Source organism: Salmo salar, chromosome 09, assembly GCF_965601325.2.
Source record: "Salmo salar chromosome 09, fSalSal1, whole genome shotgun sequence".
Lineage (NCBI taxonomy): Eukaryota > Metazoa > Chordata > Actinopteri > Salmoniformes > Salmonidae > Salmo > Salmo salar.
This window is the reverse complement of record NC_138299.1, coordinates 159,976,209-159,992,198: the sequence shown is the minus strand read 5'-3', so window position 1 is coordinate 159,992,198 and position 15,990 is coordinate 159,976,209. Positions and strand designations below refer to the sequence as shown.

General features: G+C 49.5%; 1 protein-coding gene across 1 annotated transcript in view; it reads right to left on the bottom strand.

Annotated features, from left to right (window-relative positions):
* Positions 1-10,661: 10,661 nt before the first annotated feature.
* The window catches only part of LOC106613336 (cyclin-dependent kinase-like 1), a 28,855-nt gene continuing 23,526 nt past the window's right edge, over positions 10,662-15,990 (bottom strand). Inside the window, exon 9 of the mRNA XM_045724882.2 lies at positions 10,662-15,509. Within this exon, the coding sequence (XP_045580838.1) occupies positions 15,405-15,509 (105 nt within the window). The 3' untranslated portion in view covers positions 10,662-15,404. The remainder of the gene's footprint in view (positions 15,510-15,990) is intronic.

Below are 15,990 nucleotides of genomic sequence, written 5' to 3'. Positions count from 1 at the left end.
CACATGTGCAAACCCTAATTGCGTAAATGTTCACTTTGTAATCAGATCTTTTGGTATGGATAAAAAGACCACAGGTGAGTACTCCTGTGTTTGGAGGACAAACTTAGCAGGCAGAGGCGGAGGCTGAGGCGGAGGTAGACAGGTAGAGGTAGACAAGTAGAGGCAGAGGTAAAGGCAGAGGTAAAGGCAGAGGTAGACAGGTAGAGGTAGAGAGGTGGAGGTAAAGGCAGAGGTAAAGGCAGAGGTAAAGGCAGAGGTAAAGGCAGAGATAAAGGCAGAGGTAAAGGCAGAGGTAAAGGCAGAGGTAAAGGCAGAGGTAAAGGCAGAGGTAAAGGCAGAGGTAAAGGCAGAGGTAAAGGCGGAGGTAAAGGCAGAGGTAGACAGGTAGAGGTAGACAAGTAGAGGTAGAGGTAAAGGCAGAGGTAAAGGCAGAGGTAAAGGCAGAGGTAGACAGGTAGAGGTAGACAAGTAGAGGTAGAGGTAGAGGCAGAGGTAAAGGCAGAGGTAAAGGCAGAGGTAAAGGCAGAGGTAAAGGCAGAGGTAGACAGGTAGAGGTAGACAGGTAGAGGTAGAGAGGTGGATGTAAAGGTAGAGGCAGAGATAAAGGCAGAGGTAAAGGCAGAGGTAAAGGCAGAGGTAAAGGCAGAGGTAAAGGCGGAGGTAGAGGTGGAGGTAGAGGTAGAGAGGTGGATGTAAAGGTAGAGGTGGAGGTAGAAGGGTAGAGGTGGAGAAAGAGGTATAGGTGGAGTTGTGGGTAAAGATGGAGGTGGAGGTAGAGCGGTAGAGAGGTAGAGAGGTGGATGTAAAGGTAGAGGTGGAGGTAGAGGTGGAGATGGAGGTAGAGTTGTGGGTAAAGATGGAGGGGGTGGAGGTAGAGAGGTAGAGAGGTAGAGATAGAGGTAGAGGAAGACCAAGAACAAGTAAAGTAATATCTGATTAAATTTGGGTGACTGTGTCGGACCATAGTTTGACCTTGAGAGAGCCTGGGCAGAGAGCGCTGCCCACTCTGAGCCGCGTCACCATATGGGTCCATCATCCAGACGTCCCATAATGAGAATAGGTACCGTATGTACCGCAGACATTGGACCTCTCTACTACGTTCACTACTTGACGTTAATACAACATAAAGCACAGTAGAGACTGTAGATTCCAATAAAATACTGGAAGGGGAAACAAAGTACAGTTTAAGTGGGAAGTATGCGCAGGTATGAGCCACAATGGGGTCCCTCCTCCGCCATTTCACCCTTGGTCCGTACAACACTGCCCATCGCCATCATTTCTAATTTCAAAGGACTATTTTTCTTCCTTTGCATATGCAAAAATATATTTACTTCATGTTTGGATTTTTTTTTTACTGTATGTGTGCTTACAGTATGCTCTTTGACATGTATTGAGTCATGTTGAAATATAAAACAAACAAAAAAAAAATTCTGCTTTTGTGTTCCTTTCTTAATTTAAGGTTAAGGTTAGGCATAAGTTTAGGAGTGTTGTTAATAAGGTTATGGTCAGGTTTAATGTCAGATTTTAAGAAGAGAAATTGTAGAACTAGGCGGGGTTTCTGACTAACATTTTCAGATAGTGACAACACAGGAGTACTCAAGAGGGTGGAGGACGTGAGGAGTGTTGGGGGGGTGATAAGTGAGGGGTGAGGAGGTAGGAGAGGAGGGAGGAGGAGAGGGAGGAGGAGAGGAGGAGTGGAGGGAGGAGGAGAGGGGGTTGATGAGGTAGGAGAGGAGGAGAGGGCAGGAGGAGTGGGGGTTGATGAGGGAGGAGAGGAGCGGAGAGGAGGAGAGGGCAGGAGGAGTGGGGGTTGATGAGGGAGGAGAGGAGCGGAGAGGAGGATAGGAGGAGTGGGGGTTGATGAGGGAGGAGAGGAGCGGAGAGGAGGAGAGGAGGAGTGGGCAGGAGGAGTGGAGGGAGGAGGAGTGGGGGTTGATGAGGGAGGAGAGGAGCGGAGAGGAGGAGAGGAGGGAGGGGAGAGGAGAGGAGAGGGGGTTGATAAGGGAGGAGAGGAGAGGAGAAGAGGAGGAGAGGAGGAGAGGAGGGAGGAGCTGCTATACTGGGGCGGGGCAGACAGTAATGTCATATATTCTATGGATTCAGGCCAATGTCATCTGACTAGAGTTGGGGGGGGGGGGGTCCAGGTGTCAGCGGCCATATCATATCTAGACTTGACTGTTCATGCAGATTCTGTATTCTAGTCATAGAGTTCTGATCATGAATTCCAAACGGCTTCTACACCTACTGTACATGTAAATGTTTGTACCGTGTCCACAGTGTCCCGGATTCCCTTTTCCCCGTGCTACGTTCAAATGCCAGTATGCATTCAACAAACGGTGGAATACGCAAAATATGCTAATAACACAACAAACAACTGATGACAGTAACTAACTAATGTAGCTAACTAACCAGCTAACATCTGTAGCTAACTAACTAGCTAACATCTGTAGCTAGCCAGCAAGCTAGCGAGAGACGCTAAAGGGATTGGAAATGGGTTAGCAGAACACTCGCCAAAGTAGGGGCTAGGGGTTGTTTCTGGACAGTAGGGATTAGGGGTTGTTTCTGGACAGTAAGGGCTGGGGGTTGTTTCTGGACAGTAGGGGCTAGGGGTTGTTTCTGGACAGTAGGGGCTAGGGGTTGTTTCTGGACAGTAGGGGCTAGGGGTTGTTTCTGGACAGTAGGGGCTAGGGGTTGTTTCTGGACAGTAGGGGCTAGGGGTTGTTTCTGGACAGTAGGGGCTAGGGGTTGTTTCTGGACAGTAGGGGCTAGGGGTTGTTTCTGGACAGTAGGGGCTAGGGGTTGTTTCTGGACAGTAGGGGCTAGTGGTTGTTTCTGGACAGTAAGGGCTAGGGGTTGTTTCTGGACAGTAAGGGCTAGGGGTTGTTTCTGGACAGTAGGGGCTAGGGGTTGTTTCTGGACAGTAGGGGCTAGGGGTTGTTTCTGGACAGTAGGGATTAGGGGTTGTGTCTGGACAGTAGGGGCTAGGGGTTGTTTCTGGACAGTAGGGGCTAGGGGTTGTTTCTGGACAGTAGGGGCTAGTGGTTGTTTCTGGACAGTAAGGGCTAGGGGTTGTTTCTGGACAGTAAGGGCTAGGGGTTGTTTCTGGACAGTAGGGGCTAGGGGTTGTTTCTGGACAGTAGGGGCTAGGGGTTGTTTCTGGACAGTAGGGGCTAGGGGTTGTTTCTGGACAGTAAGGGCTAGGGGTTGTTTCTGGACAGTAGGGTCTAGGGGTTGTTTCTGGACAGTAGGGGCTAGGGGTTGTTTCTGGACAGTAAGGGCTAGGGGTTGTTTCTGGACAGTAAGGGCTAGGGGTTGTTTCTGGACAGTAGGGGCTAGGGGTTGTTTCTGGACAGTAGGGGCTAGGGGTTGTTTCTGGACAGTAAGGGCTAGGGGTTGTTTCTGGACAGTAGGGGCTAGGGGTTGTTTCTGGACAGTAGGGGCTAGGGGTTGTTTCTGGACAGTAAGGGCTAGGGGTTGTTTCTGGACAGTAGGGGCTAGGGGTTGTTTCTGGACAGGCCATGGGGCTAGGGGTTGTTTCTGGACAGTAGGGGCTAGGGGTTGTTTCTGGACAGTAGGGGCTAGGGGTTGTTTCTGGAACGTAGGGATTAGGGGTTGTTTCTGGACAGTAGGGGCTGGGGGTTGTTTCTGGACAGTAGGGGCTAGGGGTTGTTTCTGGACAGTAGGGGCTAGGGGTTGTTTCTGGACAGTAGGGGCTAGGGGTTGTTTCTGGACAGTAGGGGCTAGGGGTTGTTTCTGGACAGTAGGGGCTAGGGGTTGTTTCTGGACAGTAGGGGCTAGGGGTTGTTTCTGGACAGTAGGGGCTAGGGGTTGTTTCTGGACAGTAGGGGCTAGGGGTTGTTTCTGGACAGTAGGGGCTAGGGGTTGTTTCTGGACAGTAGGGGCTAGGGGTTGTTTCTGGACAGTAGGGGCTAGGGGTTGTTTCTGGACAGTAGGGGCTAGGGGTTGTTTCTGGACAGTAGGGGCTAGGGGTTGTTTCTGGACAGTAGGGGCTAGGGGTTGTTTCTGGACAGTAGGGGCTAGGGGTTGTTTCTGGACAGTAGGGGCTAGGGGTTGTTTCTGGACAGTAGGGGCTAGGGGTTGTTTCTGGACAGTAGGGGCTAGGGGTTGTTTCTGGACAGTAGGGGCTAGGGGTTGTTTCTGGACAGTAGGGGCTAGGGGTTGTTTCTGGACAGTAGGGGCTAGGGGTTGTTTCTGGACAGTAGGGGCTAGGGGTTGTTTCTGGACAGTAGGGGCTAGGGGTTGTTTCTGGACAGTAGGGGCTAGGGGTTGTTTCTGGACAGTAGGGGCTAGGGGTTGTTTCTGGACAGTAAGGGCTAGGGGTTGTTTCTGGACAGTAGGGGCTAGGGGTTGTTTCTGGACAGTAGGGGCTAGGGGTTGTTTCTGGACAGTAGGGGCTAGGGGTTGTTTCTGGACAGTAGGGGCTAGGGGTTGTTTCTGGACAGTAGGGGCTAGGGGTTGTTTCTGGACAGTAGGGGCTAGGGGTTGTTTCTGGACAGTAGGGGCTAGGGGTTGTTTCTGGACAGTAAGGGCTAGGGGTTGTTTCTGGACAGTAGGGGCTAGGGGTTGTTTCTGGACAGTAGGGGCTAGGGGTTGTTTCTGGACAGTAGGGGCTAGGGGTTGTTTCTGGACAGTAGGGGCTGGGGGTTGTTTCTGGACAGTAGGGGCTAGGGGTTGTTTCTGGACAGTAGGGGCTGGGGGTTGTTTCTGGACAGTAGGGGCTGGGGGTTGTTTCTGGACAGTAGGGGCTAGGGGTTGTTTCTGGACAGTAGGGGCTAGGGGTTGTTTCTGGACAGTAAGGGCTAGGGGTTGTTTCTGGACAGTAGGGGCTAGGGGTTGTTTCTGGACAGTAGGGGCTAGGGGTTGTTTCTGGACAGTAAGGGCTAGGGGTTGTTTCTGGACAGTAAGGGCTAGGTGTTGTTTCTGGACAGTAGGGGCTAGGGGTTGTTTCTGGACAGTAGGGGCTAGGGGTTGTTTCTGGACAGTAAGGGCTAGGGGTTGTTTCTGGACAGTAGGGGCTAGGGGTTGTTTCTGGACAGTAAGGGCTAGGGGTTGTTTCTGGACAGCAAGGGCTAGGGGTTGTTTCTGGACAGTAAGGGCTAGGGGTTGTTTCTGGACAGTAGGGGCTAGGGGTTGTTTCTGGACAGTAAGGGCTAGGGGTTGTTTCTGGACAGTAGGGGCTAGGGGTTGTTTCTGGACAGTAAGGGCTAGGGGCTGTTTCCGGACAGTAGGGGCTAGGGGCTGTTTCTGGACAGTAGGGGCTAGGGGTTGTTTCTGGACAGTAGGGTCTAGGGGTTGTTTCTGGACAGTAGGGGCTAGGGGTTGTTTCTGGACAGTAGGGGCGGGGGTTGTTTCTGGACAGTAGGGGCTAGGGGTTGTTTCTGGACAGTAGGGATTAAGGGTTGTTTCTGGACAGTAGGGGCTAGGGGTTGTTTCTGGACAGTAGGGGCTATGGGTTGTTTCTGGACAGTAAGGGCTAGGGGTTGTTTCTGGACAGTAGGGGCTAGGGGTTGTTTCTGGACAGGCCATGGGGCTAGGGGTTGTTTCTGGACAGGCCATGGGGCTAGGGGTTGTTTCTGGACAGTAGGGGCTAGGGGTTGTTTCTGGACAGTAGGGGCTAGGGGTTGTTTCTGGACAGTAGGGGCTAGGGGTTGTTTCTGGAACGTAGGGATTAGGGGTTGTTTCTGGACAGTAGGGGCTGTGGGTTGTTTCTGGACAGTAGGGGCTAGGGGTTGTTTCTGGACAGTAGGGGCTAGGGGTTGTGTCTGGACAGTAGGGGCTAGGGGTTGTTTCTGGACAGTAGGGGCTAGGGGTTGTTTCTGGACAGTAGGGGCTAGGGGTTGTTTCTGGACAGTAGGGGCTAGGGGTTGTTTCTGGACAGTAGGGGCTGGGGGTTGTTTCTGGACAGTAGGGGCTAGGGGTTGTTTCTGGACTGTAGGGGCTAGGGGTTGTTTCTGGACAGTAAGGGCTAGGGGTTGTTTCTGGACAGTAGGGGCTAGGGGTTGTTTCTGGACAGTAAGGGCTAGGGGTTGTTTCTGGACAGTAGGGGCTAGGGGTTGTTTCTGGACAGTAGGGGCTGGGGGTTGTTTCTGGACAGTAGGGGCTAGGGGTTGTTTCTGGACAGTAGGGGCTGGGGGTTGTTTCTGGACAGTAGGGGCTAGGGGTTGTTTCTGGACAGTAGGGGCTAGGGGTTGTTTCTGGACAGTAGGGGCTAGGGGTTGTTTCTGGACAGTAAGGGCTAGGGGTTGTTTCTGGACAGTAGGGGCTGGAGGTTGTTTCTGGACAGTAGGGGCTAGGGGTTGTTTCTGGACAGTAGGGGCTGGGGGTTGTTTCTGGACAGTAGGGGCTAGGGGTTGTTTCTGGACAGTAGGGGCTGGGGGTTGTTTCTGGTCAGTAGGGATTAGGTTTTTTTTTCTGGACAGTAAGGGCTAGGGGTTGTTTCTGGACAGTAGGGGCTAGGGGTTGTTTCTGGACAGTAGGGGCTAGGGGTTGTTTCTGGACAGTAGGGCTGGGGGTTGTTTCTGGACAGTAGGGATTAGAGGTTGTTTCTGGACAGTAGGGATTAGGGGTTGTTTCTGGACAGTAGGGATTAGGGGTTGTTTCTGGACAGTAGGGATTAGGGGTTGTTTCTGGACAGTAGGGGCTAGGGGTTGTTTCTGGACAGTAGGGATTAGGGGTTGTTTCTGGACAGTAGGGGCTAGGGGTTGTTTCTGGACAGTAGGGGCTAGGGGTTGTTTCTGGACAGTAGGGGCTAGGGGTTGTTTCTGGACAGTAAGGGCTAGGGGTTGTTTCTGGACAGTAGGGGATAGGGGTTGTTTCTGGACAGTAAGGGCTAGAGGTTGTTTCTGGACAGTAGGGGCTAGGGGTTGTTTCTGGACAGTAGGGGCTAGGGGTTGTTTCTGGACAGTAGGGGCTAGGGGTTGTTTCTGGACAGTAAGGGCTAGGGGTTGTTTCTGGACAGTAGGGGCTAGGGGTTGTTTCTGGACAGGCCATGGGGCTAGGGGTTGTTTCTGGACAGGCCATGGGGCTAGGGGTTGTTTCTGGACAGTAGGGGCTAGGGGTTGTTTCTGGACAGTAGGGGCTAGGGGTTGTTTCTGGACCGTAGGGATTAGGGGTTGTTTCTGGACAGTAGGGGCTGGGGGTTGTTTCTGGACAGTAGGGGCTAGGGGTTGTTTCTGGACAGTAGGGGCTAGGGGTTGTTTCTGGACAGTAGGGGCTAGGGGTTGTTTCTGGACAGTAGGGGCTAGGGGTTGTTTCTGGACAGTAGGGGCTGGGGGTTGTTTCTGGACAGTAGGGGCTAGGGGTTGTTTCTGGACAGTAAGGGCTAGGGGTTGTTTCTGGACAGTAGGGATTAGGGGTTGTTTCTGGACAGTAGGGGCTAGGGGTTGTTTCTGGACAGTAGGGGCTAGGGGTTGTTTCTGGACAGTAAGGGCTGGGGGTTGTTTCTGGACAGTAGGGGCTAGGGGTTGTTTCTGGACAGTAGGGGCTGGGGGTTGTTTCTGGACAGTAAGGGCTGGGGGTTGTTTCTGGACAGTAGGGGCTAGGGGTTGTTTCTGGACAGTAGGGGCTAGGGGTTGTTTCTGGACAGTAAGGGCTAGGGGTTGTTTCTGGACAGTAGGGGCTAGGGGTTGTTTCTGGACAGTAGGGGCTAGGGGTTGTTTCTGGACAGTAGGGGCTAGGGGTTGTTTCTGGACAGTAAGGGCTAGGGGTTGTTTCTGGACAGTAGGGGCTGGAGGTTGTTTCTGGACAGTAGGGGCTAGGGGTTGTTTCTGGACAGTAGGGGCTGGGGGTTGTTTCTGGACAGTAGGGGCTAGGGGTTGTTTCTGGACAGTAGGGGCTGGGGGTTGTTTCTGGTCAGTAGGGATTAGGTTTTTTTTTCTGGACAGTAAGGGCTAGGGGTTGTTTCTGGACAGTAGGGGCTAGGGGTTGTTTCTGGACAGTAGGGGCTAGGGGTTGTTTCTGGACAGTAGGGCTGGGGGTTGTTTCTGGACAGTAGGGATTAGGGGTTGTTTCTGGACAGTAGGGATTAGGGGTTGTTTCTGGACAGTAGGGATTAGGGGTTGTTTCTGGACAGTAGGGATTAGGGGTTGTTTCTGGACAGTAGGGGCTAGGGGTTGTTTCTGGACAGTAGGGATTAGGGGTTGTTTCTGGACAGTAGGGGCTAGGGGTTGTTTCTGGACAGTAGGGGCTAGGGGTTGTTTCTGGACAGTAGGGGCTAGGGGTTGTTTCTGGACAGTAAGGGCTAGGGGTTGTTTCTGGACAGTAGGGGATAGGGGTTGTTTCTGGACAGTAAGGGCTAGGGGTTGTTTCTGGACAGTAGGGGCTAGGGGTTGTTTCTGGACAGTAGGGGCTAGGGGTTGTTTCTGGACAGTAGGGGCTAGGGGTTGTTTCTGGACAGTAAGGGCTAGGGGTTGTTTCTGGACAGTAGGGGCTAGGGGTTGTTTCTGGACAGGCCATGGGGCTAGGGGTTGTTTCTGGACAGGCCATGGGGCTAGGGGTTGTTTCTGGACAGTAGGGGCTAGGGGTTGTTTCTGGACAGTAGGGGCTAGGGGTTGTTTCTGGACCGTAGGGATTAGGGGTTGTTTCTGGACAGTAGGGGCTGGGGGTTGTTTCTGGACAGTAGGGGCTAGGGGTTGTTTCTGGACAGTAGGGGCTAGGGGTTGTTTCTGGACAGTAGGGGCTAGGGGTTGTTTCTGGACAGTAGGGGCTAGGGGTTGTTTCTGGACAGTAGGGGCTGGGGGTTGTTTCTGGACAGTAGGGGCTAGGGGTTGTTTCTGGACAGTAAGGGCTAGGGGTTGTTTCTGGACAGTAGGGATTAGGGGTTGTTTCTGGACAGTAGGGGCTAGGGGTTGTTTCTGGACAGTAGGGGCTAGGGGTTGTTTCTGGACAGTAAGGGCTGGGGGTTGTTTCTGGACAGTAGGGGCTAGGGGTTGTTTCTGGACAGTAGGGGCTGGGGGTTGTTTCTGGACAGTTAGGGCTGGGGGTTGTTTCTGGACAGTAGGGGCTAGGGGTTGTTTCTGGACAGTAGGGGCTAGGGGTTGTTTCTGGACAGTAAGGGCTAGGGGTTGTTTCTGGACAGTAGGGGCTAGGGGTTGTTTCTGGACAGTAGGGGCTAGGGGTTGTTTCTGGACAGTAAGGGCTAGGGGTTGTTTCTGGACAGTAAGGGCTAGGGGTTGTTTCTGGACAGTAGGGGCTAGGGGTTGTTTCTGGACAGTAGGGGCTAGGGGTTGTTTCTGGACAGTAAGGGCTAGGGGTTGTTTCTGGACAGTAGGGGCTAGGGGTTGTTTCTGGACAGTAAGGGCTAGGGGTTGTTTCTGGACAGTAGGGGCTAGGGGTTGTTTCTGGACAGTAGGGGATAGGGGTTGTTTCTGGACAGTAGGGGCTAGGGGTTGTTTCTGGACAGTAAGGGCTAGGGGTTGTTTCTGGACAGTAGGGGCTAGGGGTTGTTTCTGGACAGTAGGGGCTAGGGGTTGTTTCTGGACAGGACCCTTTGGTTGTGGGGTGGACCTACAGCACGACACTTGAGCCATTGGTTGGATGTTTAATTCCATTGCTATACACACACAGAGATTTGCACAGGACACAGCTACTGCACCCTATCAGGCTGATCAGACAGGTCTGGGTAGCTGGAGACCTGCTGTAAACAGTGAAAGGCGAAATGTACATGTCTACTATTCACACCCATGCTTCATTCCAGCTTGTTAGATGTGCAACCACTGGCTAACCATAGCTAGGCCATATCTCTAGCCTAACGATAAATACTGTTGGTTTGGCTGGATAGCATTATTTAATAAGATGACCAATGGTTAACTAGGTAGCTAAGATGCATCAGTCAGCTAACCATTTACAGCAGTTCATTATTTTTAATGTAACCTTTCATTTAACTAGGCAAGTCAGCTAATAACAAATTCTTATTTACAAATGACAGCCTACCCCGGCCAAACCCTCCTCTCACCCGGACGACGCTGGCGCCAATTGTGCGTCTCCCTATAGGACTCCTGATCACAGACGGTTGTGACACAGCCCGGGATCGAGCCAGGGTCTGTAGTGACGCCTCTAGCACCGCGATGCACTGCCTTAGACCGCTGAGCCACACAATACACGCTAAATCTTATGCAGAAATTGAGAAATCTTACCTTGGCAATCAATTAATTAATAGATAATAGAATGGAGTTAGAAGGGTGACCTCCTACTTTGAACGGACAGGAAGGACTACTTTGAAAGGACAGGAAGTGTTGAATGTGCACTTGACTAGGCATTCCACATTTAACCCCACCCACATGTGAACGTCGAAATAGCAAGTAGATTTTTGGGGGTTTCATATGCATATGCGTTACCGATTTGCTCCATTTTTACACGGAAACCAAGTGATCAAAACATACACGGACCGCAATCTTACCTCCGGAATCTTGATTTAATGTTGTCCATGAAGTAGGATAATTATCTTGACTGCTGTAATGAACCAAAATGTTCTGTCAATCCTCCAGATCAGCATTAGTTATCGCACTTTGGCTGTTACAAACTCTTGACTGTCATAGAGATAATCCTTCCCTGAATCAGCTGACGTTGCCTGACAAATGTCCCCTTTTAACTAAACAGCTAGACATCAAACAACTATTATGGATGATTATTGAAGAACTACGTTATTGATTGTATCGATTTTCGTTTTATTAATCATGTTCAAGTTACTCTTTCTGTTAAAAAGCATTGGATTTTGTAATCACATACATTGTTTTGGATATGTGCGCCCATGGAAACTGTTTTCACACCGTAACATAAGAAGATACCGTAATTTCCGGACTATTAAGCGCACCTGAATATAAGCCGCACCCACTGAATTTTTTATTTATTTTTATTTTGAACATAAATAAGCCGCACATGTCTATAAGCCGCAGGTGCCTACTGGTACATTGAAACAAATGAACTTTACACAGGCTTTAACGAAACACGGCTTGTAACAAAAATAAATAGGCTTTAACGAAACACGGCTTGTAACAATAATAAATAGGCTTTAACGAAACACGGCTTGTAACAAAAATAAATAGGCTTTAACGAAACACGGCTTGTAACAAAAATAAATGGGCTTTAAAGAAACACGGCTTGTAACAAAAAATAAATTAGCAGTAATCTTTAGTTGTCTTTTTGCACTGAGTCAATTCCTCACGCTGCTGTTTCCAACGTCTTATCATCGACTCATTAAGACCAAGCTCCCGTGCAGCAGCTCTATTTCCTTTTCCAACAGCCAGATCAATCGCCTTCAACTTGAAAGCTGCATCATATGCATTTCTCCGTGTCTTTGCCACGATGAGGGTGACAAAATGACTACCGTAATCAGAATGATGGGAAGTTTGAGAGCGCTCGATTTAATCTAAACAGTAAACAAAAAAGTTGTTTGACCTTAACCCGTTCGGCAATTTCATTGGTCTAATGAAAGCTTCATGCCGCCAAAAAACTGAGCACGTCACAGAATGTGTTTTTGTTTTTGAAAAAAAAATTGAAAGTGGAAAAAATCCATATATTAGCCGCGTCATTGTTTAAGCCGCGAGGTTCAAAGCTGGGAAAAAAGTTGCGGCTTATAGTCCGGAATTTACGGTACTAAATGTTATGAGGTCACAGTCCACTTCCCAGAGCTCCACACTAAATAGAGTCTGACAGCAATATCCAGGAATTTCACAGAATCAAGGTCAATGTGTAATTAAATTGTTAAAATGCTTAGTATATGATATAACAACAAACAACAGTATCATCAATGTAATAGGGTTTTGTGTCACACGATATTTGCCAAATCTGTGAAGACTCCAAGCACGAGAAAGGGTTTAAACACAGGTTTTCATTCAACTCATTAATTATATTGAATGTATCTATGTTCCCCCTTTAACATCTTAATGTATTCACATGAAAATAAATGGCAAATCATTATTAATGACTTTGTAACTGCTCCAAACAGTTCACTACAAGAAATGCTCATTGGTGCCCTAGTTTACAGAAAGACCCACTGGTACCCTAGTTTATAGAAAGACCCACTGGTACCCTAGTTTAGAGAATTACCCACTGGTACCCAAGACAAGCCCCATGCTAGCCCCATGCTAGACTGGCCGAATGCTAGACTGGCCCATGCTAGACTGGCCCCATACTAGACTGGCCCCATACTAGACTGGCCTTAGGGTAGACTAGCCCCATTCTAGACTGGCCCAATGCTAGACTGGCCCCATGCTAGGCTGGCCCAATGCTAGACCGGCCCCATGCTAGACCGGCCCCATGCTAGACCGGCCCCATGCTAGACCGGCCCCATGCTAGACTGGTCCCATGCTAGACCGGCCCCATGCTAGACCGGCCCCATGCTAGACTGGCCCCATGCTAGACCGGCCCCATGCTAGGCTGGCCTTGGGGTAGACCGGCCCCATATGCTAGACCGGCCCCATGCTAGACTATAAGCAATACGACATTGATTATTAACACATTATTTCCTCTTGCTTCTAGCCTAGCATTTGATTTCCAACAGTGATTGTTTTTATAAACTTTGCTGTCTGCCTGTCCAACATCAATCCCTCCCCTGTATAGAGAATGCTGTGAACTAATGAAACTTTTTGGACCGAATCGAAATCACGCAACATTTCTTTCATGGATACAGTATATGCAATTAAATGTCAATAGAAAAGCTACGAAAACAGGGGGAAAGGGAATGTTTGCTGCCCTTCCAGCTGTAGAATTTGTAGCTTTAGTTGGCTAAGTGAGAAGAAGTTAGCCAACCTGCATACAGTAGCAACCATTTTTATTAGGCAGAGCAAGCATTGTTTTTTTTGCATTGATGAAAGTATTTGGGTTTTTGTCCTCAGATGGAAGGATGAAATAGTATGAATTTACTTCTTAAAATACCGTGCAGAACACATTACAGGCCTCACAAGCGTCACCAGCATATGTTAACTAAGTGAAAGTGCCGCTTTTGTGATTGAACAGTAAGCATTCTAGGTGTTGTTCGTGACCCTGTTTCACACTTGCTATTTTGGCACTGTGTTTCTGAGGCTAACACCAAAAAGTCTGTGCTAACACTGCTCTGGAGCAGGGCCAGCTAGCCGTGGACTAAGTTTGGTGCTAGCCCACTTTAGAATGTACAAGTGTGAACACTTGCTTAGCCTCAGGCTAAAATCTTCCTTAGCCCTGGGCTAAGGTTGGTGCTAGCCCAGGGCTAAGGTTGGTGCAAGCCTGGGTGCTAGCCCTGGGATAAAGTTGGTGCTAGCCTGGTGCTAGCCCTGGGATAAGGTTGGTGCTAATCCAGGGCTGAAGTTGGTGCTATCCCAGGGCTGAAGTTGGTGCTAGCCCAGGGCTGAAGTTGGTGCTAGCCCAGAGTTAAGGTTGGTGCTAGCCCAGGGCTGAAGTTGGTGCTATCCCAGGGCTAAGGTTGGTGCTAACCCAGGGCTGAAGTTGGTGCTAGCCCAGGGCTGAGGTTGGTGCAAGCCACCCTTGACAGGTGATTCTCCTCTCTAGATGTTGGACAGGTGTTTCTCCTCTCTAGATGTTGGACAGGTGATTCTCCTCTCTAGATGTTGGACAGGTGTTTCTGCTCTCTAGATGTTGGACAGGTGTTTCTCTTCTCTAGATGTTGGACAGGTGTTTCTCCTCTCTAGATGTTGGACAGGTGATTCTCCTCTCTAGATGTTGGACAGGTGTTTCTCCTCTCTAGATGTTGGACAGGTGATTCTCCTCTCTAGATGTTGGACAGGTGATTCTCCTCTATAGATGTTGGACAGGTGATTCTCCACTCTAGATGTTGGACAGGTGATTCTCCTCTCTAGATGTTGGACAGGTGTTTCTCCTCTCTAGATGTTGGACAGGTGATTCTCCTCTCTAGATGTTGGACAGGTGATTCTCGTCTCTAGATGTTGGACAGGTGATTCTCCTCTAGATGTTGGACAGGTGGTTCTCCTCTCTAGATGTTCGACAGGTGTTTCTCCTCTCTAGATGTTGGACAGGTGTTTCTCCTCTCTAGATGTTGGACAGGTGATTCTCCTCTCTAGATGTTGGACAGGTGTTTCTCCTCTCTTGATGTTGGACAGGTAATTCTCCTCTCTAGATGTTGGACAGGTGTGTCTCCTCTCTAGATGTTGGACAGGTGTTTCTCCTCTCTAGATGTTGGACAGGTGATTCTCCTCTCTAGATGTTGGACAGGTGATTCTCCTCTATAGATGTTGGACAGGTGATTCTCCACTCTAGATGTTGGACAGGTGATTCTCCTCTCTAGATGTTGGACAGGTGTTTCTCCTCTCTAGATGTTGGACAGGTGATTCTCCTCTCTAGATGTTGGACAGGTGATTCTCGTCTCTAGATGTTGGACAGGTGATTCTCCTCTAGATGTTGGACAGGTGGTTCTCCTCTCTAGATGTTCGACAGGTGTTTCTCCTCTCTAGATGTTGGACAGGTGATTCTCCTCTCTAGATGTTGGACAGGTGTTTCTCCTCTCTAGATGTTGGACAGGTGATTCTCCTCTCTAGATGTTGGACAGGTGTTTCTCCTCTCTTGATGTTGGACAGGTAATTCTCCTCTCTAGATGTTGGACAGGTGTGTCTCCTCTCTAGATGTTGGACAGGTGTTTCTCCTCTCTAGATGTTGGACAGGTTTTTCTCCTCTCTAGATGTTGGACAGGTGGTTCTCCTCTCTAGATGTTGGACAGGTAATTCTCCTCTCTAGATGTTGGACAGGTATTTCTCCTCTCTAGATGTTGGACAGGTGGTTCTCATCTATAGATGTTGGACAGGTGTTTCTCCTCTCTAGATGTTGGACAGGTGATTCTCCTCTCTCTAGATGTTGGACATGTGTTTCTCCTCTCTAGATGTTGGACAGGTGTCCTCCTCTCGATGTTGGACAGGTGTTTCTCCTCTCTAGATGTTGGACAGGTGATTCTCCTCTCTAGATGTTGGACAGGTGTTTCTCCTCTCTCTAGATGTTGGACAGGTGTTTCTCCTCTCTAGATGTTGGACAGGTGTTTCTCCTCTCTCAGATGTTGGACAGGTGTTTCTCCTCTCTCTAGATGTTGGACAGGTGTTTCTCCTCTCTAGATGTTGGACAGGTGATTCTCCTCTCTAGATGTTGGACAGGTGATTCTCCTCTCTAAATGTTGGACAGGTGATTTTCCTCTCTAGATGTTGGACAGGTGATTCTCCTCTCTCTAGATGTTGGACAGGTGTTTCTCCTCTCTAGATGTTGGACAGTGAATCTCCTCTCTAGATGTTGGACAGGTGTTTCTCCTCTCTAGATGTTGGACAGGTGTTTCTCCTCTCTAGATGTTGGACAGCTGATTCTCCTCTCTAGATGTTGGACAGGTGATTCTCCTCTCTAGATGTTGGACAGGTGAGTCTCCTGTCTAGATGTTGGGCAGGTGATTCTCCTCTCTAGATGTTGGGCAGGTGATGGTCGGTGTATCTGTGTTTGTTCTGTTTCTTGGTCTCTGGAGCAGGAGAGATGTTGTTGCTGTGGAGCTGAGGAAGGTACTGTGGCTGGAAGGACAGACAGACAGACAGACAGACAGACAGACAGACAGACAGACAGACAGACAGACAGACAGACAGACAGACAGACAGACAGACAGACAGACAGACAGACAGACAGACAGACAGACAACGTTAGTAGGTACTGGGGTTTGAGAGATGACGAGGCAGAGAACATTGTCTTGCATTGACTGAAAAATACAGTTTTGGGATTCAGGGGTTCTCAAACTTGTTGGGGCTGGGGGCCCCTTTTGTGATAGCACATTAGTCAGGGACCCCCTCATAATCAGAAAAATAGCATACAAGGAGTTTTACTATGACTTTGTCAGTGCACGGCTGTACGAACCAAGTCTTGGGCCCTGGGAAGGAAAATGTTAAAAGCCTCAGCTATTTTATTTGTGTGCAGTTTTCAAGCTCATTTCCTGAAATTGTACAGATTTTTTCATGTGGCAGAGAGATTTGTTGTCTCTCACCCCAGCCTGTCTCTCTC